This window comes from Erythrolamprus reginae, chromosome Z (assembly GCF_031021105.1).
Source record: "Erythrolamprus reginae isolate rEryReg1 chromosome Z, rEryReg1.hap1, whole genome shotgun sequence".
Taxonomy (NCBI): Eukaryota; Metazoa; Chordata; class Lepidosauria; order Squamata; family Dipsadidae; genus Erythrolamprus; species Erythrolamprus reginae.
This window is the reverse complement of record NC_091963.1, coordinates 102,217,543-102,242,776: the sequence shown is the minus strand read 5'-3', so window position 1 is coordinate 102,242,776 and position 25,234 is coordinate 102,217,543. Positions and strand designations below refer to the sequence as shown.

Here is a 25,234-nt window from a genome sequence, read left to right as displayed (position 1 = left end):
GCTGTCTTTCACACCATCTATTGCAAAGCTGGGCAATAAACATCTGAATTAATCCCCACTTTTGATTTATTCATAACATTATGGTTAGTCTTCCACTTTACCTCTAACACACAGGATTTAATCTCACTGAACATGATCCTTGTTTTGAGAAAAAATCTCCAGGCCAGCTTTTGCAAATCTGATGCCCTTCAATTAGGTTGAATGACAGCGTTGTTTATTCATAATCAATATTATCTTTGTTGTGAATGACTTTAAGTCAGTTTAATTTGGGACGATAGGAAATCAAACATATGACAAGAACATTTGACTAGGGCAGGGTTTTTTTTAACCATCAATGTAAATACAATGACAATAATAGTTGTCCTACGTAATTCCTGGTTATGCTTTTGATATGCTCACATTAAACATGTTCTAGATGAGAGCTAGTTTAAAATGGGAGCTGGTTAAACTATTATACAATGAAAGCTATGAAATAAGTTACAAACATACATCACTTGAAACTGAGAATTATAAACATAAACTTAATAATAATAATAATAATAATTTATTAGATTTGTATGCTGCCCCTCTCCGAAGATAAGAAGATGGTTGGGTCATTTACTTTTCTTGAATGCTTAGCTATACAAGAAAAAGCTGGTTGTGCTATTGCTCAGGAAACAATGTAACTTGCATTTGCAAAATATTTGTGTCAGTCTTAAATATTTGTTGTTTAAACATCAAATTATTGTTAATACAACTCAAATATGGTCAAAGTTTTTTTAAAAACGTGTAAGAAAGTAGCACATTTCAATAGTTTTGATTGCTCTAACTTGAAACAATAATTCTTGTTCTGCTTTACAAAGTAAAGATTCATAGTGACTGTAAAATGCTCCAAAATAAAATGTATTAACATGCAGAGAATGTTTGTGTTAATATTTACATTAGGCTGATTGATATGGAATTCTTTACTCAAGCCTTTGCTAACTTGGAAGTTTCAGATTACATGGAGACTGGGATTTTTTATACATCTATAAAGTACTGAAATTGGGTACACATTTTAATGGTAGTTTACCACCAGTCATTCTTCTTAAGATGCTCATGAATGCTGCTCTGGAAGTGCTCCATGGGTGACCACGAAGTGAAGCAGCCATGTACAGAAAGTGAGCTAGAGCACTTCTAAAGCAGCTATAGGAGCCAAGAAGAAGCCATGGAACCTTTAAAGATTCCAAGAGAAATAATTCAAATACAGACCTGTGTTTTGTGAAGGACTTTTTTTTTAATAGAAAAATTGAACAATCTTATTACATGATCAAAATCTATGGTTCCCTTCTCAGTTTTAACATTGATAATCTTCCTGTCTACTTTGCTTGTTATTTTAAAAAAAACAACCCACTACAATTTAACACTGACCCCCAGATTTTTGGGATTCTCCCCCCTTCCCAAATTACTCAACCCGGCGTCATGTCTCCACACTCACAGACTCAGCAGTATCTACTCAGTTTAAAGAAGCATAAGTCACAAGTGAGATCTGGAGTGTTTATTTTTTGTACATCATATACATTTTATAATAAAGTTAATATCAATTGCATATGGGTTTTCTTCATACTGGTTCAAAATTCTGCAAATAAACACATTATGAATCCTGCTTAACAAATAGTCACCACTTTTTGTTTAAATAATCTTCACCTTAGACAAGTGAAAAGATTGAAGTGGGGCACTATGGCTATCCATGTGTCTGAAACTATCCACAGGAAAGAATAAAGGGGACAACATGCAACATATGTATTAAGAACTCTAAAATTGTATGCTATTGATTCCTAGCCAAACAGCCTTTCTTCACGTGGCTTGAACATTAGTCTACCTATCTTCTGCTCAGGCATTCCTTGTAAATGTATCTGTACTGCAAAGAGGACACAATGCATGCAAGAACACCTGTTCAAGTGTACAGGAAAATAGGCAAAAATGGTAAATTTCCCTAAAAATATGCTGCTTTTAGATCTACATCACCAAAGAAATTGTCTCATGCATTACTACATGAGAAAGTCTTGGCTCTTAATTCCCTGCTTAGAGATTTTCTGTACACCTATGGTGGGAAAAAGTGATACTTTTAAATGGTTAAATGATATTACTTAACATTGCCAGCAAGATATGCCTTCCTCTATGGGAAGCTAACTAACAGTAAAAAGAATGTTTGAGAATATCTCTATACCTGTTCTTCATTCTCAGGGAGTTTCCATAAGGATAACCAAAAATGTATTGTATCATTTCATCTTATTATGATCACTGCAACATTCTGACAATACTCCAAATCTCAGACAGATAATTAATTCTTTGCTTATTAGTCACACATAATTTTTGGCACCTCTTAAAGATAGCTTGATTAATTAAAAATAAAAAAGAAAATTCGGGAGTCGAGAAACATATTCAAATTATAAAACAATTATTACTAGGGTGGAGAATTTGTAAAGCAAGTTATACATGGCCTAATATATAATGCAAATGTATCAGAACATCCTTAATGACTGCAATAAGAATAATTGTAGATAATAATTTTTTAAAAAGGTAGAAAGGCAAAGTAATACAGCTTTCATCACTTTTATAGGTTGCAACAGTTTTAAGTTTCAGGAACCTTTTATCATTGACTTTTGGATCTGACACATACACACACACAAATCTTACTACTACTCCCAGCTGTACAGAGATGATCAGAAAACCTGGCTGCCATCCACTGAAACTCTTAATATTCTTACAATCCTCTGTGAATATTTAAAATAAAATTATTGCAAACATCCAGAACATCTTAAAAGTAGAAAATTCACAGGATGCCAGGATTGATTCTTGACACCTCAGTCTCTGAAGATAACATGCTGTTGTTTTAACTTCTTTCAACCTAAAGTGATGAAGAGGGAGATTGTTGATTTCATAGCTTTTTGTGCCAGTTTCTGAATTATCCTGTTTGTCATTACCCTTAATAGATAATGGACACAACACAATTCCACTAAATAATTCCTTTAAACATATACCTTCAACCAAATACAATAAATTCTATCAATAGAAATTGGCTGTTCAATGAAATCCCCAATAATTCACTATTTACCATTTGCTGGCCAGGAATAGGCATGCAATCTTGGCTGAGGCAAGCTCTTGGGGTTATTCTCTTCCCTCTTTAGTTTCTCATTTAATCCCTGTCCATCTATCTATAGACTGGACCTCTTTAACCACTTTTTGAGTACTGTACTCAATTTGGAATTAATAAAGGAAATGATGCCGACAAAGTCTAATTTACTGCTATTTCTAAAATTTGTTAGAACCCATTAGTTGGGCAGTTTGAAAAATAGAGAATTATTCCAAAGACTCTGGGACTCATTCTGAAACAATTTTTCATATTGGACCAATATCTAATATTTCATTGAGTAGAAGTGCAGGCAATGCACAAGAATAGTTTGAAAATGATTATATTTTTTCAGGTTCTTTGTTAACCTTTTCCCTGGTCTCATAAATGGAAAAAAGTTGCTAAAACCAGTTTTTAACACAAACACCACTCCTTTCTTACACTGAACATAAAATGATGAAAACTGCATTTAGTATAAAGTGGTTCAACTGGAATACTGCTAAAGATGATAGTCTACTTAGGATTTTTACTATTGTGGAAAAGGGAATGAGCTAATTGTCCATTTAAGAAATGATACTATGGATTAGTAGCTGTCAATATGGTACAAATATTAAGCAATTTTTAAAAAAATATCAGGAACTTCAATGTGGCTGGCTACTAATAAGAGCTCTCTCCTGAAATAATGCTAAATTTCTTCTTTTAAACTTTAAAACACATTGTTCAATTCTGAAAAATCTTCTCAACATCAAAAATGCTTCTTGAGATTCCAATTAATTTTAAGAGATTCCAACAATTACAGTGGACTTTTACATGCAAGTAAGAACTATGACATCACGTTGATGTGAAAATGTGAAATTTGCACTGTAGATCTAACACACGCACGCACACACACACACATACACACACACACACACACACACCATAACACTTGACAATCACCTCAGAATTTATGCGCTTTTCAATGAAATCATGTGTACATGTTGATCTGGAAGCCACCATCAAAATGGGATGTCCATGTAAGAAATCAGCCCTTACCATTTTCCTGAAGTACTCAAGCAATTGGAAACATAAAGTGTTCCTCAAAGAAAGAGACTCTGGGAATATTAAGAGAAAGTGCTGAGAAGAGGCAATTCTTATTCCAAAAATGAGTCAGGGAATAATGCAGTAAACTTCTTTGTATTTCTCAAGTGTCTGAAATGTTTCTGGAAATAAGGTTTCAATATGGCTACAATCAGTACAATACAACCAAAGTTAAAAAAAAAACTCATTTCACTTTCCCCACATTGTGAACCCAATAAATGCATGGCATATCCAGTTTTCAAAATGTAAGGATTCCCTGAATGAAGATCCAGCAGCTTATGAATTTAAAATTACTTAATAAAGAAATCCAGGTTGTCTCTCTTTCATATAAAATTAACAATAATCCAAAGAAAATGTGTATTTCTTTAAAACTCCCTTCCCTTCAAATGCTGGTTTTCTCATCACACTCTAAAGCACACACAAAAAAATGATGTTTCCAACAGAAAAAATGCCACAGCCCTAAGAAATGCTGAGATGCAATGAAGGGAAGATGAAACTTGAAATTAATGAAGCAGGTCAGGGAAACTGTGGATTTCAGTAGATGAAATGGATCTGTTCCGCAGTTTAGCCAAACTGGAAAAAGAAATTCCCAGGTCCAGAAGCTGAAAGACATAGACATACAGATTAGCAAATTAGGAAGCAAACAATCAAAGCAATTGTTGCAATATTGAGATCTTTTAAATAAAGTCAGATTCTGTAGCCCACTCAGAAAAAACATGAAATATAACATAAAATTTATCATTATTATGGGAACAGATACGTTTTTGAAGTGATTATCAAGGAGAGGAAGTAAAGTTTCATAGAAAATAAAATCTTGATTAACAAACAAAACCAAAACTGATATTAATAATAAAATAATAATAATAATAATAATAAAATAATAATAATAATAATAATAATAATTTATTAGATTTGTATGCCGCCCCTCTCCGAAGACTTGGGGCGGCTCACAACAACAATAAACAATATATTACAAATCCAATAATTAAAAACTAAAGCTAAAACACACTATCATTTAAAAACAGTCAATACTACCCAATCGTACCACACATAAATCTTGCTAGTTAACAAGGGAATACATCAATTACCCCATGCCTGGTGACATAGGTAGGTCTTCAGAGTCTTGCGGAAGGTGAGGAAGTTGGGGGCAGTTCGAATTTCTGGAGGGAGTTGATTTCAGAGGGCCGGGGCTGCCACAGAGAAGGCTCTTCCCCTGGGGCCCGCCATACGACATTGTTTAGTTGACCGGACCCCGGAGAAGGCCAACTCTGTGGGACCTAATTGGCTGCTGGGATTCGTGTGGCAGAAGGTGGTCCCGTAGGTATTCTGGTCCGATGCCATGCACATTGTGCATATAAAGCTTCAATATCTTGGCCTTCTGCAAAGGGGTCAAATTTGGCTCTGTGGTCTGGCAGGAGGGCCCACCCCCCACCTTGTCAAAACCACTGTTAAATGGCCATTTTAGGATTTTTATTTTTTTTATGTTTAATTGTTTAATTGTGTCTATCATTTAACAAATTTTAATTCTAATTCAATAATTTTTATATGTTGTTTTATTTATCGATATTACATTGTACAGCAATAGCATTTAAGACTTATATACCACTTCAAAGTGCTTTATAGCCCTCTCTAAGCGGTGCACAGTCAGCATATTACCCTGAACAATCTTCTCAGAGCCTCTCTTTGAGGGAGATGGGTGTTTAGAAATACAAAATATCAACCAATACATAAAACATAAGCTTTTGGCACAATGCACAAAGCCCTAAAGCATATTCTTTGGTACCTTTTGAGGGAACTAAAATCTGGAGAGTGAAATACTTTATTGTCCCCTGCTGTAACTATATTTTCTATGAATCGAACAGCCTCCACTGAATTCCTGAGACCAGAACTTAATAGGTTCCCCAGTTGTCCCAAACGAAAAGTGACAGACATTCAAAAGCAGAACTCCTCCTTTTCAATATACATATTACGTGTGAAAGATGACCCACCTTCAAAGCTAAAACTTCCAGGTGTTCCAAAGAAGGCTTTGAAGATATTATTAGCATCAAAATCTATTGGGAAATATAAGTGAAGAAAACAAAAGTCGGTGAGAATGAATTCTTGCTTAAATTTACATTTACAGTCAAAAAAGTTCTGAAAAGCTTCTATAATATTTTGCAGCATTCATTTTTTCCTCATATTTGCCTTGTGATTAATCTCCAAACTTTTGATTAAGCTATTAAACATTAAATGAACAATCAAATTCAATTTTGTATAACTTTCATCAGAAAAGATAGCACATGTCTCTCAAAATGTTGAATATCTCATTTGGAGCGGGGGAGAGATAGAGAGAGGGAGGGATAGAGAGAGAGAATACAAGTTCCAGGTATAGTTATAAATGAAGAGGCAGTAGTCAACCTTTAAAATTTATTTAAAACTACTAACTGTGTGTGCCTAAGGGGGTATGTGCCTATGGGCAAGAGGAAAAACAATGAGGGGAAATGAGCAGGGAGAAGTACTTTCAAAGCTATGCCTGATAGCCCAGCTTTAGCCCCTAGGGAGAGAAAGAGGCAATACACAAGGGGGAAAGAGGCAACAAAAATCCCATTATCATCTCTCAGAATGACTAAGGCAGCAACAATAAAGTTAATTACAGGTGGGAAGAAAGGGTATGGGCCTATTACAGGTGCAATGACTAAATTGAGAGGCATTACATAAAAGCAAGCATCTCTTTAATGGGGATTTTACTCTCTGATATCATCAGGGGCTGACAAAAGCTTAGTACAGTGGTACCTCAAGATACGAACCCCTCGTCTTATGAACAACTCGTGATATGAACCCGGGGTTCAGCAAAATTTTGCCTCTTCTTACGAACTTTTTTCGAGTTACGAACCTGCGTTCGGAGACAGCTGGGAAGCCGCGTGGCTGTTTTAAAAGGTAACAGCCGGGCGGCGGGGCTTCCCAGAAGCCTCCCGAACGCCGGTTCGTAACTCGAACAAAGTTCGTAAGAAGAGGCAAAATTTGGCTGAACCCCAGGTTCGGTTCGGGAGGTTCCTGGCAAGCCCCCCAGGCCAGCTGCGACCTTTTAAAACACCCGCGCCGCTTCGTAGCTGTCTCCCGAAGCCGAACGCGGAAGTTCGGCTTTAGCGTTCAGCTTCAGGAGACAGCTACGAAGCGGCGCGGGTGTTTTAAAAGGTCGCAGCCGGCCTGGGGGGCTTCCCAGCACCCCCCCGAACCCGTTCGTCTTCAGGAGACAGATGGGAAGCGGTGCGGGTATTTTAAAAGGTCGCAGCCGGCCTTGGGGGCTTGCCAGAACCCCCCCGAACCCCGGTTCGGGGGGGTGCTGGCAGGCCCCCCAGGCCGGCTGCGACCTATTAAAAGAGCCGCGCCGCTTCGCAGCTGTCTCCTGAAGCCGAACGGCAAAGCCGAACTTCCGCGTTCGGCTTCAGGAGACAGCTGCGAAGCGGCGCGGGTGTTTTAAAAGGTCGCAGCCGGCCTGGGGGGCTTGACAGCACCCCCCGAACCCGGGTTCGGGGGGGTGCTGGGAAGCCCCCCAGGCCGGCTGTCACCTTTTAAAACAGCCGGAAAGCCGTTTTTTTGCGGGGTTTTTTTTGGTTGCACGGATTAATTGACTTTACATTGTTTCCTATGGGAAACAATGTTTCGTCTTACGAACTTTTCGTCTTACGAACCTCCTCCTTGCACCAATTAAGTTCGTATCATGAGGTATTACTGTATATTGAAATTTTTTAAACATTCCTGAGATCGAGATGTCTATCATTTCTTCATCTATAATTATACCTGGAACTTGCATTTTAGGACAATTTGTAACAAACAAAAAACAAACATACACATTTTAAATAAATATAGTGATACCTTGTCTTACGAACTTAATTGGTTCCGGGACGAGGTTCGTAAGGTGAAAAGTTCGTAAGACGAAACATTGTTTCCCATAGGAATCAATGTACAAGCAAACAATGCTTGCAAACCCATTAGGGAAATCCAAACTTTAAGGCTTAAAGAAAAAGCGGCAGGCGGACAAAATGAAGGCTAACAGAGTGCAGACAGACAGCGAGGAGAAGCGAGGAATGGAGGCCCTAACGAAGGCTAACGCCGCCCCAAATTCCCCCAAAAATCACCATTCCAAAAGCTTCCTATCTTGCCCTGAATTCCCCCAAAAATCACCATTCCAAAAGCTTCCTATCTTGCACTAATTCCCCCAAAAATCACCATTCCAAAAGCTTCCTATCTTGCACTAATTCCCCCAAAAATCACCATTCCAAAAGCTTCCTATCTTGCACTAATTTCTCCCAAAAATCGCCATTCCAAAAGCTTCCTATCTTGCACTAATTCCCCCAAAAATCACCATTCCAAAAGCTTCCTATCTTGCACTAATTTCCCCCAAAATCGCCCCTCTAGCCGCTTCCTATGCCACCCAAGAGGTCCTAACAAAGGCAAATGGAGTGAAGAAAGGCAACAAGGAGAAAGGAGGTATTTTGAAAGGAGAGGTGAGTTTGGAAGACTTTGGAAGTGATTTGGGGCGGCTTAGGAAGCTTTTGAAGTGGAAATTTTTGGGGGAAATTAGTGCAAGATAGGAAGCTTTTGAAGTGGCGATTTTTGGGGGAATCTGGGGCAAGATAGGAAACTTTTGGAGGGGTGAATTTAGCAGCGAGATGGGGCAAAGGAAGCGGCAGGCTAGGGGGGATTTTGGCAGTAGGATGGGGCGGCTGTGAGGAGCAGAGGAAACGGAGGGCTAGAAGGGAAAGTGGCAGGGAAATGGGGGGCAGCTCTGGCGTTCCCCGCCTCAGGTGCAAGCAAAAGGGGGCGGGGAATTCCCATGCAAGCAAATGGGAAATCCCGGCGGTGACAGTCACAAGGCAGGGGAATCCCTTCGGCAGTCAGAGAGCGCAGGCACAGTAAGAGAGCCCACAGACCCAGGGTCAGGTTTGTAAGACAGAAAGGGTTTTTAAGACAAGGCAAAAAAAATCTTAAACCCCAGGTTCGTATCTCGAAAAGTTCGTATGATGAGGGGTTCGTTAGATGAGTTATCACTGTATATGTGTATATATGTGCGAATGCGCGTGCATGCGTGCACACACAAACACACACAATGACCTTCCTTGTTCCCATTCCATAACTATGCACCTATGCACTTTAGAAAGGGTCATTAATTCAAAGCCCTCTTTAACACTCACCTCCCATATTCATGCCATCTTCCTCTAGATCCTGTCCACTGTCATATCGGGCCTTTTTCTTTGGATCAGAGAGAATGGTAAAGGCTTCACCAACTTCTTTGAATTTCTTTTCTTCTTCTTTTTGGATTTCAGCACTTGCTCCACTATGCCGATCTGCCAAAAAAAAGTTAAGATGTGGGGTTGATGTGTGAGACAGTGAGAGAGTAAGAGGGAAAAAAAAGCCTAACTGCAATAAGAAAGTATAATTAGTTCTAATAACCAGGTGAAAATAAAGCTGTTTACCAAAGTGAGACAAATGTAGTATGAAGAGAAGATTAATTTATTAGTTTATTAATTAAATAAATATTGAAGCAGATTTGTGTTACTCGATGTTTCTCCTGCCTTTTTATGTAACTAATTCAGGAAAAATATGTTAAAAACAAGGCCTTTTCTGAGATTTGAACATCCAAATAGATTTGCAATGGAAATGATGGTTCTTCAAGTAGCTAGACTTTAAGCGATTTGGAACTTTAAAGATTAATACCAATGAATGAAATTGTTTTCTATAAAGCAACTGGTAATTAGTGCCAATATTTTAGGGCAGGCAACATATGATCTAAAAATTATTCTAATCTCTGTAGATTCCAGGTAATTCCAACAAATTTATGACATTTTTGCATGTTATCTAGCAGAAGGAATCATCTCTCTATTGTAGCTTGGAAACAACAAAGATAAGTGGGGTACACTTGCATGGTGGGAATTTTAACAATTCTTCATAGTGTTCTAAATGAAGAACGTGGAGAGAATGGAAACCCCCCCCCCCCCATTCCATTATCAAGGATTTTCTCTCCTTCTCTCTCTCTCTGGGGAATTGCAACTAGAAAGTTTTCTTCCCCTCCAAAATCCCTAAGTAACAGGAACAAAGAATGATCTGTGGGTTTAAAATTTTTTTAAAAAAATTAATTTTTGTAGTAAGAAAGAAACAAACACATGACATACAACACAGTGCTCAGTGATCTGTGCACTCACCACCAGACAATATTCAAACCCCCGACCAAAATGAGGGTATACTTTACTCGATGTTTCTCCTGTCCTCGGAGAGGGGCAGCATACAAATCTAATAAATTAATTATTATTATTATTATTATATAACCTTTTAAACTAAGATATATTTGTTTGCATATTATGAAGTAATTCCAACCTATTTTTCGTAGCTTGTTCTCGAATTCTACTAACCATATAATCTCTAACCCTATCCCATTGTCCCATCAGTTCTCACAATTCGTTTTGGTTAACCATATTCATCTTTATATCCATAATTTCAAACTGGATGTGATCTACCATGTACTGGTACCAATTTTTTATTGTCCATTTTGTTGCATCCTTCTAACCTAAAACTATTACTGCTTGGGCACTTTCTATAGCTGCTTCATTAATTTCTCTAAATTCTCCCATTTCATTCCTTTTAATTAATACTGCAATTTCCTTTGTAATTGTCCAGCTTATATTTAACATCCAATTAATGTCTTCTTGTATTTCTTTCAAGAATTTTTGCACAATTAGACATTCCCCAAACATATGCATAAACACCTCTCTATCTTGGCACCCATGCCAACAGGCACTTTTAACATTCTGCTGAAAATGCACAAGATGAGCAGGTGTATGATACCACTTATGTAAAAATTTTCACATTTCTCTAACCCTTGTATTATTAATTTTTCTTATACCCTCCCTCTTGTACATCTATTTGTAATTCACTTTGCCATCATCTAGTTAATCCCTGGATCACACATTCATCTGCCAGTGTTAGCATCCTGTATATACTACTTGCCTGGGCTTTAGTGACATCACTTTTTTCTCTTAATATTTTTTCTAACTCTGTTTCTTCTCTTAGTAGTGATTCTTTATTTTCTCTTTCATTCATATATACATATTGCATTTATTTGCAGCCAGCTCTGCTGACCCAACCACCTTTCTATTTGATTTCTGTTGACCCATCATTCTCGTATAATAGTTCTATCCTAGTTATCCCTTTTCTCTTCAACTCTCCCATTGCCTTGTTTATATTTGTTTCGTTGTCTCTATTTATTACATACAACAATGATAACCTTGATTTATTTAATCCTAATTTGCCCTGCCATTTCTCCCCCCAGATTTCTAAGGTCCCCTTGAGGAGGCCTATTAGTTGTCTAAATCCTTCTTATTCTATCTTATAAATATTAATTCTCTATTCTTTATCCATTTATCTATTTTTCCAACTTAACCCACTTATTTTCATTAATCCGTTAAGCTTTCAATTTGAAATGCATCTCTAAACAACTCCAAACTGGGACTACCTCATCCTCTGTCTTTTTCATTAGCTATTAACCACTTTTTCCTTACTCTTGGTCTTTTACCTTCTTCTATCCAATAATTAAGTTTTTTATCCCATTCCCTTAACTTAGCCTCTAGTAAAATACCTGGCAATGCCTGAAACAAATACATCATTTTAGGAACAATCATCATTTATAATGCTCTTATTTTTGCCATTTTCCTTAGTATTTCATCTTTCCAGTTCTTCATTTGTTTTATCATTTTCCTCCATATCTATCTTATAATTCACCTCAATAATCTTCACTGGATTCCTTAATAACCATACTCTCAAATATTTAATTTTTTAAAATTATAATTTCAATCCTAATTGCTTCCTAATTTCCACCTGCTCTCCTGGACCTCTGTTTAAACACATGATCTCCGATTTTTCCATATTGACTGATAACCCTGATTGCAATTTAAATTCTTATAAAATAAAATAATCTTTATTCCTTTAATCATCTCTATCGGAGTCTAGGTCAATATAATTGCATCATCTGCAAATAAATTTTATTTTATTTCTAATTCTCTTATTTTATATCATCCCCAAGGGTTATACTGTCTTATCGGCTAGCGTCTCTATTGCCATTACAAATAGCTTTGGAGATAATGGGCAGCCATGTTTAGTTCCATTTGGAATTTTAATACTCTGCATTCTTTATCCATTCGCTCTTATATATGTTTCATTCCTCAAATGGGACCCTCTGATGAATAAAAATGGCAATACATCTACTATTTTGACTCTGACAGCACTCATATATCCATTTCCAATTTTTATCAATTATCAATTTGGATTTTCCTTGGCATTGTTTATACATTTATGTTAAAACCAGAATATCTACCCTACTGTTCCCAGCCGTCCTTAATATTCTATGGCATTTCAAATTCGATCCCAAACCATTTATATTTAAAACCATAATAGTTCAATCATTCATAATATATAGTTTAATCCCTTTTCCTCTTTTGTATTGATCTTAGTTTACTTATTTTCCTTTCATTTATCCTTCTCATCCTCCCGCCAGTGCCTTCCCCTTGATCCTCCCTTAAAGAAGTGCAACAAGTGTACTACTTGTCCTTCTATCAAGGCACTGATCCTGATTGCGTTCCTACACCTTCTGGCTCCACTAACTGCAACTTTTTATTAAAGTCCCCCCTACCATCTTAATTTCCCCCTTTAACAGTTAAACTATTATATTGTATTCTTCCCTTCCCCCTTAAAAAGAGAGTAGAAAAACATGACAAGAAATTTTTTTCAAAAAAATTCCAAAAAGGGAAGAGAAAGCCGTTAACAGATCTTCACTTCTTCAGTTTCTTCTCCTGCTGCTTCCTCCTTTGCTCCTTCCACAAAGCGGCCACCTGTGCTTCCAAAACTCTCAGCTGGTCATCTCTTTATTTTTCCTCCAATGCAGTCTGAGATCCATCATCTGGTGTTCTACGTCCACTTGAGTGAGCTACATCCATCATTCCTTCTGCACCTTCTGTTAGTCCTCCACATAAATCTCCGCCTTCTCCTCTCTGGTCTCCAAACTCTATGCCCAGTTGTTGCAGCAAAATCTTTCCCTCCTTGAAAGTACATGCTCTATATATCATATTTCCTTGATATACCAAAATGGCTGCAGGAAATGCCCACTTAAACTTCACTCTGCTCCAGAACAAATGAGTTGTAATTGGCCTCAATGCCCTTCTGTCTTGGAGGGTTTGCTGAGAAAGATCCCTAAGAACTCTTATCTCATTTCTATCTTGATTAAGATCAGCAATATTTCTCAGATGCCTATACAGCTTTTCAGCCTTGCTTTCACTGGATAAGGCCATTGGAGCTGTGAGTTCCGCCACCTGTTTACTGGATCCGTGTCCCTCCTGGCTGGTTTCGCCCAGCAGGGAGGTGACACGGAGCTGGGTCCAGGAGATTGTCAACACTTCCTTGGGGAGGGGGTCCTTTCCAGCTCCCTACAAGAAGACACTTGTGTGCCCCCTCCTCAAGAAGCCTTCCCTGCACCCAGCCGTACTTAATAACTATCGTCCAGTCTCCAACCTTCCCTTTATGGGGAAGGTTGTCGAGAAGGTGGTGGCGATTATCTAGGTCCTCAACAGTCGGGTTTCAGGCCCGGTTACAGCACGGAAACTGCTTTGGTCGCGTTGATGGATGATCTCTGGCGGGCCCGGGACAGAGATTTATCCTCTGTCCTGGTGCTCCTTGACCTCTCAGTGACTTTCGACACCATCGACCAGGGTATCCTTCTGCGCCGGCTGGAGGAGTTAGGAGTGGGAGGCACTGTTCTTCAGTGGTTCTCCTCCTACCTCTCTGGTCGGTCGCAGTCGGTGTTAGCGGGGGGTCAGAGGTCGACCCTAAGGTCTCTCCCTTGTGGGGTGCCTCAGGGGTCGGTCCTCTCCCCCCTGCTGTTTAATATCTACATGAAACCGCTGGGTGAGATCATCCAAGGGCATGGGGTGAGGTATCATCAGTATGCTGATGATACCCAGCTTTACATCTCCACCCCATGTCCAATCAACGAAGCAGTGGAAGTGATGTGCCGGTGTCTGGAGGCTGTTGGGGCCTGGATGGGTGTCAACAGACTCAAACTCAACCCTGATAAGACGGAGTGGCTGTGGGTTTTGCCTCCCAAGGACAATTCCATCTGTCTGTCCATCACCTTGGTAGGGGAATTATTGACCCCCTCAGAGAGGGTCCACAACTTGGGCGTCCTCCTCGATCCACAGCTCACTTTAGAGAAACATCTTTGCCCAGGTTCGCCTGGTGCACCAGTTGCGGCCCTATTTGGACCGGAAGTCACTGCTCACAGTCACTCATGCCCTCATCACCTCGAAGTTCGACTACTGTAATGCTCTCTACATGGGGCTACCTTTGAAAAGTGTTCAGAAACTTCAGATCATGCAGCTGCGAGAGCAATCATGGGCTTTCCCAAATATGCCCATGTTACCCCAACACTACAAGAGGAAAGTGGGCAATTCCAGGTGCTGAGTGGAAATGGAAAACCTCAATCTTGTAGCTGCAGAGAACACACTGAAAATTGCTTTCATAGCATAAGTGACAGGGCAGTGCACGATAGTCTTATAGCTTTTTTTCTTCAAAACCAGATGGAGGAGGAAAAAAGCCTGTATCTACATAGCATTTTTGCTCTTTTCCCATCATATCACATCATTTAGCAACTAAATTTCAGCTCTATTATCTTTCATAATGTTATTTCATAACTGAAACTTGCTCACTTTCTTATAATTGATAGGAGCTTTTGATCCTCTGATGAGGCAAATTTTTTTGGCAGAAGCTATACTTATTCAGTTACTTTTCTTTTTAACAATTCTATTGACAATATCATTTTCTACTCTGGAGCATGTCAAGATCACAACCGTATACACATAATCCTTGAGTTGCTAATATAATAGAGCCTGCCAATTACATTCATAACCTGAGAATTTGTTAATTGGATCACATTAAACAGGGGTGGGTTTCTCTTGGTTTCTCCTGGTTTGCCTGAACTAGTACTGATTTACTAGTGACATCATGATGATGTCGTCACCAAACTGAATTGGTTGGTGCCAGTCCATGGGTGCCACCTTTTTTCTTTTTGAATTTTTATTCCCCCCCCCCCTTTGAGCATGTGCAGAAGCTGAATTGCTAGCACTGTGCATGCAGTCGCCATCTTGAAGAAGTGAACTGGCAGAGGTAAGTTAGAATCTATTCCAGATGTTAAATGAACATGATGCCTTCCTGCTTTATCCAATGCATTTGTTAATTGAATGAATAGTTTATTAACTGCACATGAGGTTAATAGTATTTCTGTATTAACTGCACATGAGGGCCTAGTATTTCTGACCAGCCAAGGTCTCTCCTGACTCACTGAGATATCTCATATTTCTCTCCCCCATCCTGCCCCACTATGTCTGACTGGCACAGGGCCTGTGGGGAATAATTACCTTTTGAAGATCTTGATGATCAAGTCTCTCCAGCCTCTCTGCTGTGGTTCCTTTCTCTGCTCCTGGGCACTCCAAAAGTGGAGCAGTGAGAGCTGAGGCAGAGTAGGACCAATCCACCTTGCTCAACTTGGCTGACTCACTGAAGCTTCCTGTGCAAGATACCCTGTCCGCTTTTGGAGTGAGTTTAAAGGAACCTCGAAAAAAGGGGAGGGAGGCTTGTAGGATGCAATTTCATGCCCCCAAAGACTTCCAACCTCTTTGCAAAATGATTTTGGTGCGAAGAGTGGAGGCTCCCTATGCAGGCCTCTGGTCTTCATATGAAACACTTTTTGGAAAGAGGACAGCAGCCTCTGAGGGCACGATTTCGCATCCCTGCAGGCTTCAATCCCCTTTGCTCAAGGTTTTTGGCACAGAGAATGGAGTCCTGTAGAGGACCTATCTTGCAGGCCTCCATTCTCCACATCAAACATCTTTTGCAAAAACAACAGCGGGTATATAACAAGGCGGCTGCTTTTCTGCCATATTACAGATCTTTGAAAGATAAGTGAATGATTGGTGACAGGATTGGGGGGGGGAAGGAAGAATAGGCAAGGGGAATGTTGCAGCATCTCTGCAATCGGTCATAAAGATGAATGACTGTCGTGGTGCTCCAATATTCATAAATTTGGTACTGTATCGTAAATATGGGGAAAGGTTGTAATTTTGAACCATCGCTAAGTGAACTGTTGTAACTTGAGGACTACTTGTAGTGTCCTAGATCCTTTGGAACTTTTAGGTCTGAAGGTTTATTCTAGCACTATATTTTTGTAAAAATATTAGGAATTTTGTATTTGAGTTCTTTAAATGTGTTTGGGTAAATGCCATGCAGTAATAAGGGAATGGCGTGAAACCATGTGTTTTATAGTGTATTGTACATAACTGTGTTGAGAGAATTGTAGAGGATGACAATGGAGCAATTATTCCATTTTAAATAGAGCTGTAAAAATTGAAATTGCATCATCCCACTTTCTAAACAAGAAAAGAAAAACAATCTTCCTCAGTACTTTAGAATATTCTCCTTTTGCTCCTATTGAAGCGACTTGTGGCTGAGCACCCTTGGTTCCAGAGAAGTTGGAACTCCACAACTTAGTCAGAAGGAAAACAAAAAGGAGTCCTCAAGCTACTTATTCTGTTTTCTTGTCCTTTACTGAAAATGTAGCAATATCAAACTGGCTGGTGGAAAAAAAAGTCATATCTTTCTGAATATTACCATTTACCAGTTAAGCTTCTAGCACAATGATAATCACAATTCCTGTAACGGCTCAAAAGTCCAGCAATGTTATCTTCTGGGACACCTACATTCTCACCCCATCTTTGCTAACTTAATCAAAGTTTGGGCCAATGTTTTTCAACCAGTGTGCCGCGGCACACTAGTGTGCCGTGAGACATGGTCAGGTGTGCCGCGAAGCTCAGAGAGAGAAAGAAAGCAAGAGAGAAAGAAAGAAAGAGAGAGAGAGAAAGAAAACAAGAGAGAGAAAGAGCAAGAGAGAGAAAGAGAACAAGAGAGAAAGAGAAAGCAAGAGAGAGAGAGAGGGAGGAAAGGAGAGAGAGAGAAAGACATGCAGGGAGGGAGAGAGAAAGAGCAAAAAGAGAGGAAGGAAGGAAGGAAGAGAAAGAGAGAGAGATGGAGAGAGAAAGAAGGAAGGGAGAGAAAGAGGGAGGGAGAGAAAAATAGAGCAAAAGGGAAGAAGAGAGAGAGAGAATTTTATTGTCCAAACTTTTTTTTAGCCCCCCCTTCCCCCCCCCCCCCCGCTCAATGTGCCCCAGGGTTTCGTAAATATAAAAAATGTGCCGCGGCTCAAAAAAGGTTGAAAATCACTGGTTTGGGCAATGGTAAAAAAGAGGAGAGGAGGCTCTCACACTAAATAAACAAGACAACAGAGGAGCCTTAGTAAGAAAGCTTACATTATCAAATATATTCCTTTCATGACATTCTAGTTCCCTCAGTTGAAGAATCTCTGAAAAGTTATAAATGGCGACAAATATGGGAAAGAAATTATAAAACAACCATGGCAATAGAATATAAAGAAAATGTATACAAAATGTTTTACAGATGGCATATGTCACCAAAACATTTATCAAAAACGTTTAAAGTCAAATCAGTAAAATGTTGGAAATGTCAGCAAATATCAGGTTCTTATTGTCCTATGTGGTGGGCATGTACACAAGCAAGAACATTTTGGATTAAAATACAAACGTGGTTAGGAAAAATGGTGGAAGAAAAGCCAGAATTGAAACCAGAAATCTTTCTTTTGGGAATTTTACCAGAAAAATACAAAAAAGAAGATATATATTTAATAATGCATATAGTAACAGCAGCTAGGATTGTATTTGTGCAAAATTGAAAAGCATATATCATTCCTGGAAATGAGCAGATAATGAAAATTTTGGACTGCACTGAAATGAACAAATTAACGCTAAAATTAATAGATAAAGAAGATTCATTGTATTACAAGACTTGGGAACTTTTACAGATTGTTAAAAATAACTATAAATAAAGAAGTTTGAATATAAGTGAATGGCATAATCCAGATGTAACACTTTAAAGAGATGAGGGGATAGAGAAGGGCGGAGGAGGGATAATCTTAAATCTGAAGTATATTATTAGACAAACACCTAAAGATAAAGGAAATACATTAAAGGAATATACATGGAATAAAATATGAAAAAATGTAAGACCGTGTTAAGAATTCAAGGTTGCTGGAATACCATCCCAGGAAAATTGAGAAAGTACAGCAAAGTAAGGAGGAAGGGAAGAGAGGAGAAAGAAGAAAGAAAGAGGAGGAAGGAAGAGAAGAGGGGAGAAGAGAGTGAGGAGAGAAGACAGAAGGGGAAGGAGAGAAGAGGAGAAAGAAAAGGGGAGGGGAGTTTAGAAAGAGAAAGAAGAAGAGAAGGGCTGTTTGAGATAGGAAGGGAGGATAGTAAAAAAAAGCAATCTTGAACTAATAAAGCAATAAGATAAATAAGAATATACAGTGGTACCTCTACTTAAGAACTTAATTTGTTCCATGACCAGGTTCTTAAGTAGAAAAATTTGTAAGTAGAAGCAATTTTTCCCATGGGAATCAATGTAAAAGCAAATAATTTGTGCAAACCCATTAGGAAAAAAATAAAAGCTTGGAGTTTGGGGGGGGGGAGGAAGAGGAGGAGGACAGTCGCTGCCGAATGAAGAAGGTGAGGTGAGGTGAATCAAAAAATTCCAAAACTTTAAGGCTTAAAAAAATAAAGAGGGAGTCTGAGACAGCGAGGAGAAGTACACACCTCCCATACACCCGGCGCGAGGCTGCCTCCCATACACTGCGCCAGAGAGAGAAAAACCCAGGGGGAATGGCAGGAAACTGGCAGGGCCTTCATACTGCTCTCAAATTTCCTGGGAAATTTTTCCGGGTTCGGGTTCTTAAGTAGAAAATGGTTCTTAAGAAGAGGCAAAAAAATCTTGAACATCCGGCTCTTATCTAGAAAAGTTCTTAAGTAGAGGCATTCTTAAGTAGAGGTACCACTGTATATGTAAATATTTTGTAAAATAATGAAATGATAAATGATATGATAAATATGTTAAAAGGTCTGTATGGAAATAAAAATAAAACACTTTAAAAAAAAGAATCTCTGAAGGGTTAATAGTGGAACTGGGGCAATAGGTCTTATGCTTTTTTTTGTACCTGGGTGATGCATTAGAGCGCGTTTCCGGTATGCTTTTTTAATTTCATCTTCAGAAGCACTTTTATCCACTCCCAGGATCTTGTAATAATCTTTCCTTTTACTCTTTTTCAATTCCATCTGTGCATTCTTGAGTAGCTGTTTGTGTTCTATAATATATCAGAGGGAATAAGTTTTAGTTGCAAGAACAAATTACACAATGAATGCAATTCTCCTTCAAGCAGGCTAAATAAGAGGAAATTCAAGACTAATAAAGTACTTTTTGATGCAATATACAATAGATAAGATTTGCTGTCATTAGATATGATGATGGCTCCCAAATTAGTTTATTTTTGAAAGTGGATAAATTGATTATAAACAGAGCTATCAACAGCTGTTTTTTTTTAAATCTAACCACATACTATTAAAAATCTCCTGTTTGTCTATTTGTAATCTTTAATTGAGTGAAACTGTGCATCATAGGGCAATCATTTTAGAACCAACGTGTCTCAAATGGGTTAACTTAAAGAAACCAAAACCTGAGATCTATAATTCCAGTAGAACTGAAACTTGGCTGCCACAGTCATGTGATCATCACTGGAATAGCTGGCAGGAACTTGGAAATCCTAGGTTGTCAAGTAAGTAAGTGATTGCTGGATGGGGGAGTGAATGAGGGAGTTCACAGGAATGGAATGCATGTGTTTGTGTGTGTTTGTGTCTCTGTGTGTGAGGGAACGTGAGTGCACACAGGTGCTGTGGCAAGGGTTAGTAAAGGTACTTGGGAGACAATATGAGAGAGGCATAGAATGGGCCAAGGAGGATGTGCACAGAAGTGGGCAAATAATAAGTAAGTAAGTGTCCAATGGGTCTAGTATACCAATGAAGTATAATTGTTATGATCCAGGTTTTAGAATGACTTTAGCCCTGGAGATCTGTGCAATTGCTCTCCTTCAGACAAACCTACCTCCTAGGAATGTTGCTGGGGGGGACGGACGGACAGGAACGAGCACTATAACTGCTGCTTTGAGTTCTTGAGTGAAAAAGTGTGATATAAAACAGATAGGACAGTCTGAAAATAATAGTTAAAATTGGCTTTGAGCTAGTGTACCTATCATACCTAGCCACTATAAAAGAAGTTATAGCCTTGATTATCTAATAAATATTAGAAAAGGCCAGTCAAGACCAGAAGGAAATGCTCTATGTTTACCTTTAGTTTTCTCTGTCTGGTAAACCTTTTCATAATCTCTCACAGCATCTTCATACTGCTCTGTGTCCATGTAACTAGACAGAAGTATAATTAACCTTATAAATCTCAAAACAAGCTACAAATTACATTAGTTTAAGTGAGAAAAAAAATCAGAAAATGGTTTGAGCTAAAGGGAAGGAGAAACCACTCCTAACCCATTTTTCAGCTATGAGCAATATCTACATGCCTACCAAGTCAGGGAGGAAGTACCGTATAGAAAAGTGATTTACAAAAAATCAAATCTGATATGATGAGCAACATGACTTGATTTCTAGACCACCTCAATCAACAGAGTACTGCAGCTGAATCTAGCAGAAATTCATGTAATAGTTTTTGATCTGCTGCATTTTAACACCAATTACCTTAAAGATGTGGGATGAAAACTGAAGTGAGCAGAAACAAGAATATAATCCTAAACATCTCAAATGTAAAAATGAGAGAGCAGAAGTACACAGAGAAAGTTTTAAAAAAGGAAAACATTTAGTTTTTATACTTTGGCAATTGCCTCATTTAGCAACCACTTGCAATTATAAAGGCCCTGCCCTGTCCCATTCTGTTTGTGTTGAAAGGATTAACTAGTGACATTATAGGGGGCTCTTTCAATGTCCTCATTAAAGAACCCACTGATGTGGAATAAAATTACCTACTAACAATTACTTGTTTTTAAACTGTTAGGTGGGCCAGAGCTGGAGCAAATCAAGGGTGCTTCCCCCCCTACAACATTTGGATCTCAAACACAGACCTGCTAATCATCAACCCAGCAACCTAACAATGTGAGCCACCATGCTCCTCAATCATCTTATTTAGGATCTCGGCAGGTCTATATAGAAAAGGAAAGCTGAACATTAAGTATTACTTAATGACCAAGTTGTTGGCCCTAGTTGAAGTTGCTAAATAAGGACTAACTTGATATTCTTCCCAATTCAATCAATTCCCTCAGCTAATATTAGATATCAGGACATCCTAAATCAAAAGATGTGCTGTATCTTCATTATGTCTTAGATTATGAGACCAGTCTTTCCTAGCATTATTTGGAATTCATTCTAATAATAAATCTCCCTACCACAATGTTTTGTTCAGCCTATTTTTTTTTAAATTACAAAATGAGGTATTCCACTGCCCTCCAAATTCTTACCACTGTGCTCTTCTTAGATATGCCTTGATGTATGTGTCGTCCAGTTTGATAGCACTTGTACAGTCTCCTATTGCTTCGCATAGTTTTCCAAGCTGGAAGGCAAATATCAAGATTAGGAACTAAACCCTTTGGTATTATTTTTAGTCACTAACAATAAAAAGCAATATATCTCAACTTCAATCATTATTTGCTTTGACAGCAAGTTTATATTCTGGCTTTTTATTCCTTATCATACATTATATTCTATTTAATAGTATATTATTATCTAAGATTTAATCTTCAATTCAATTCATAGTCTGGAACTGGCAAATATTTAACAAGTCCTTACCAAGGACCTAATTCTTAAGGCAATGTCTGATTATATAGGCAGTTCTGAAAAGTGTTTTTTTCTTTCAAAACCAGAATATTAGGTCTGATAAGTTCATGTATCAAGGCAACCCTCTGGGTATTGCTCCAAGGCCTACTATTACTATTGGTTCAACCACCGATTTCTTCCTCCACAATTGCTCAACTTCAATTTGTAGGTAGCGGGTTTTTTTGTTTTCCCCCCTAATGGTTACTCTTCTTTGTACATCATCCGGCATTGACATAACAATGAAACAGACTTTTTTCTTTTCCACAATGGTGATGTCAGGCATGTTGTTGCCCAGAAGTTTGTCTGTTTAGATTCAAAGATCCCATAAAATTTTGACCTGCTCATTTTCAAGAACTTTGTCAATTTGATTCTCAGTCATTTTTGCAGCATTCAAACTCAAAAACCTCTGGCAAAGCTTCCAATGTACGATTTCAGCAACTCGATCATGACTTTGTAGATAATCAGTTTGATCCACTACAATGAGAAACATTTTTTCCTGTTGCATAAGCAATGTTTTTTATTGTCACTGATACATTGTTTTTGCTTTCATGAAATTGGTCTGCAGGGTTTGTTCTTGGGAAGCCAAAATGAAGCCTTCGGTTTCTTTCTTCAGCACCCCTGATCTCACCCATCTCGATGTTAGCTTTGTATCTACCTGAAAATCACACCAGATACCTATACAATTAGCATAGGGGCCCCCCAAGGCTGTGTATTCTCACCACTTCTCTTCTCTCTATATACCAATGACTGCATCTCAAATGATCCATCTGTTAAACTACTGAAGTTTGCAGATGATATAATAATGATTGATCTTATTTGAGACAACAATGAAACCACATGTATAGACTGGAGGTTGAACAACTAGCCTCGTGGTGCGACCGGAACAATTTAGAACAGAACATACTCAAAACTGTAGAAATGGTGATATACTTTAGAAGAAACACTCCCATCCTATCACCTCTCACAATACTAGATAACACAGTATCAAGAGTAGAGATCTTCAAATTTTTAGGTTCTATCACATCTCAAGACCTAAAATGGTCACCTAACATCAAAAACATCATCAAAAAAGCGCAACAAAGAAGTTTTTTTCTGAACCAACTCAGGAAGCTCAAACTGCCCAAGGAGCTGCTGATACAGTTCTACAGAGGAACCATTGAGTCTGTCATTTGCACCTCTATAACTGCCTGGTTTGGTTCTGCAACCCAACAAGACCGACACAGAATTCAGAGGATAATCATAACTGCAGAAAAAACAATTACTGCCAACCTGCCTTCCATTGAGGACCTGTATACTGCACGAGTCAAAAAGAGAACTGTGAAAATATTTACTGACCCCTCGCATCCTGGACATAAATTGTTTCAACTCCTACCCTCCAAACGTCGCTACAGACCAAGACAACTAGACACAAGAACAATTTTTTATCGAACGCCATCACTCTGCTAAACAAATAATTCCCTCAACCCTGTCAAACTATTTACTAAATCTGCATGACTATTACCGTACTACTAGTTTTTTTAATCATTCCTATAACCCATTTCCTCCAACTGCATGCATCCTACAGCATGACCCTAACTTGTGGCTTGGATCCTTAAGATTTTTATTAATATTGTTTGTTTCCTGATTGCTTATTTGACTCCTAAATATTGTACCTCATGATTCTTGATAAATGTATATTTTCTTTTATGTGCACTGAGAGCATATGCACCAAAGACAAATTCCTTGTCTTACTGCTAATAAAGAATTCTATTCTAAAGAATTTTATTCTATACCTTTCCTTCCATGTCTTCCAGGTGTTGGCTGTCCATAGGCTTCTTTTTTCCAGTTTGAAATTGGATGCTCAAATTTCAGTTTTCTGTTTTCAATCTTGTTTTCACCTCTTTCAGCAGAGGCTTTTTTAATGTAGCCTAAATGTTTTTCCTTTTCCAGAGTTTATTTTACTTGCAAAAGTTCTCTGCTACCCTGAGATCTAGTGAAGTACAATCGATCAATGTAACTTTCTGGATGCAGAACATGATGCATTATCATTAGTTTCTTGTCTTTTGATCCAAGTTATCAAGTTTTAGATGAGTTCAATCAATTATTCCATCATATTACAAGCAGTGCCCAGGGTTTAATTACCATTATGATATTTTCTCCCCTTATCTTTGATATCACATTTCTTTTATTTATGTGAACATTTCCCACTGTTGTCATTTTTACAGTGCTTTCAACCTGTTTTATCCACTTTGCATTCCCATTAATTGTGCCACAAATTCTTCCAAAATATCAGAGTATTTTCTTTGTTAGGTTTTTCACTTGTGGTAGCACTGTGTCCACTTTCAAGGGTGTAATGGAAATGACGCTGGTTCACTTGAAACTGTGACTTTTGTTGAAACTGCCGTATTTGGTTTTCATATCGCTTTATTTTTCCTGCAATAGCTATAACTCTTTGTTTCAGCTCTTCAATCACAACTTTAATTTCTTTATTTTCCAAGTCCTTGTTCGTGCAAATTATATCTTGTTGTGAGGCTAATTCTCATTTTTAAAAATTCTTCAGGTATCTTTGCCTCAAATTCTTCAAATTACTTAAATCCAATCAATTTCTCTTTTAACTCCAGAATGATTTTCCATAGGTTTCCTTTCTTAATTGCTATATTGTTTCCAGTTTTCAAGCCTAATTCTTCAGTAGTAATATAAACTGCTGCATACTTCTGGTGATTTGTTTGATCTTATGTTTTTGTTGGAATAGTCTGCACAGCTTTATTCCCATTCTTCAATAATTGAGCCAAACTTCTCTTAATAAATTAAGTTTTGGTAATCAAATTCTTTCCATGTTTTCTGAGTCTTAATTTTCTCAGCTAGTTCAGCTCTAATCCAACTAATCCAACTCTTGCTCCTCAACCACTTCTCTGATTTCTTTCCTTTTCTCCACTTATTGCTTCACATCTAAATTATCTCTATTATCAGTTACACTTGAGTCCTGATCTTGCGATGTTGTTATTATCATCAATTCAATTCACAGTCTGAGACTGGCAAATGAACCAGACTTTTTTCTTTTCCACAATAGTGGTGTTAGGCCAGATTTCAACAGCCATAATATTTTTTTCTGCTGTTCCCAGTGCTGCAGAAATGAACAACTAAATGAGTTAAGCACTTAATAATTTCTGGAAGCCTTAAAATACAAGAGGCAAAAAAGATAATGTCCTCTAATTATGCTTAGTGGTTTTCTTTC

The 25,234-nt window shown here is 38.1% G+C and overlaps 1 protein-coding gene across 1 annotated transcript in view; it reads right to left on the bottom strand.

Annotated features, from left to right (window-relative positions):
• Positions 1–4,251: 4,251 nt before the first annotated feature.
• The window catches only part of DNAJC7 (DnaJ heat shock protein family (Hsp40) member C7), a 51,419-nt gene continuing 30,436 nt past the window's right edge, over positions 4,252–25,234 (bottom strand). The window contains exons 9-14 of the mRNA XM_070727032.1: positions 21,666–21,757; positions 20,492–20,565; positions 19,308–19,454; positions 9,346–9,498; positions 6,160–6,222; positions 4,252–4,773 (exon numbers count right to left, since the gene is read on the bottom strand). Of these exons, the coding sequence (XP_070583133.1) occupies positions 4,736–4,773; positions 6,160–6,222; positions 9,346–9,498; positions 19,308–19,454; positions 20,492–20,565; positions 21,666–21,757 (567 nt within the window). The 3' untranslated portion in view covers positions 4,252–4,735. The remainder of the gene's footprint in view (positions 4,774–6,159; positions 6,223–9,345; positions 9,499–19,307; positions 19,455–20,491; positions 20,566–21,665; positions 21,758–25,234) is intronic.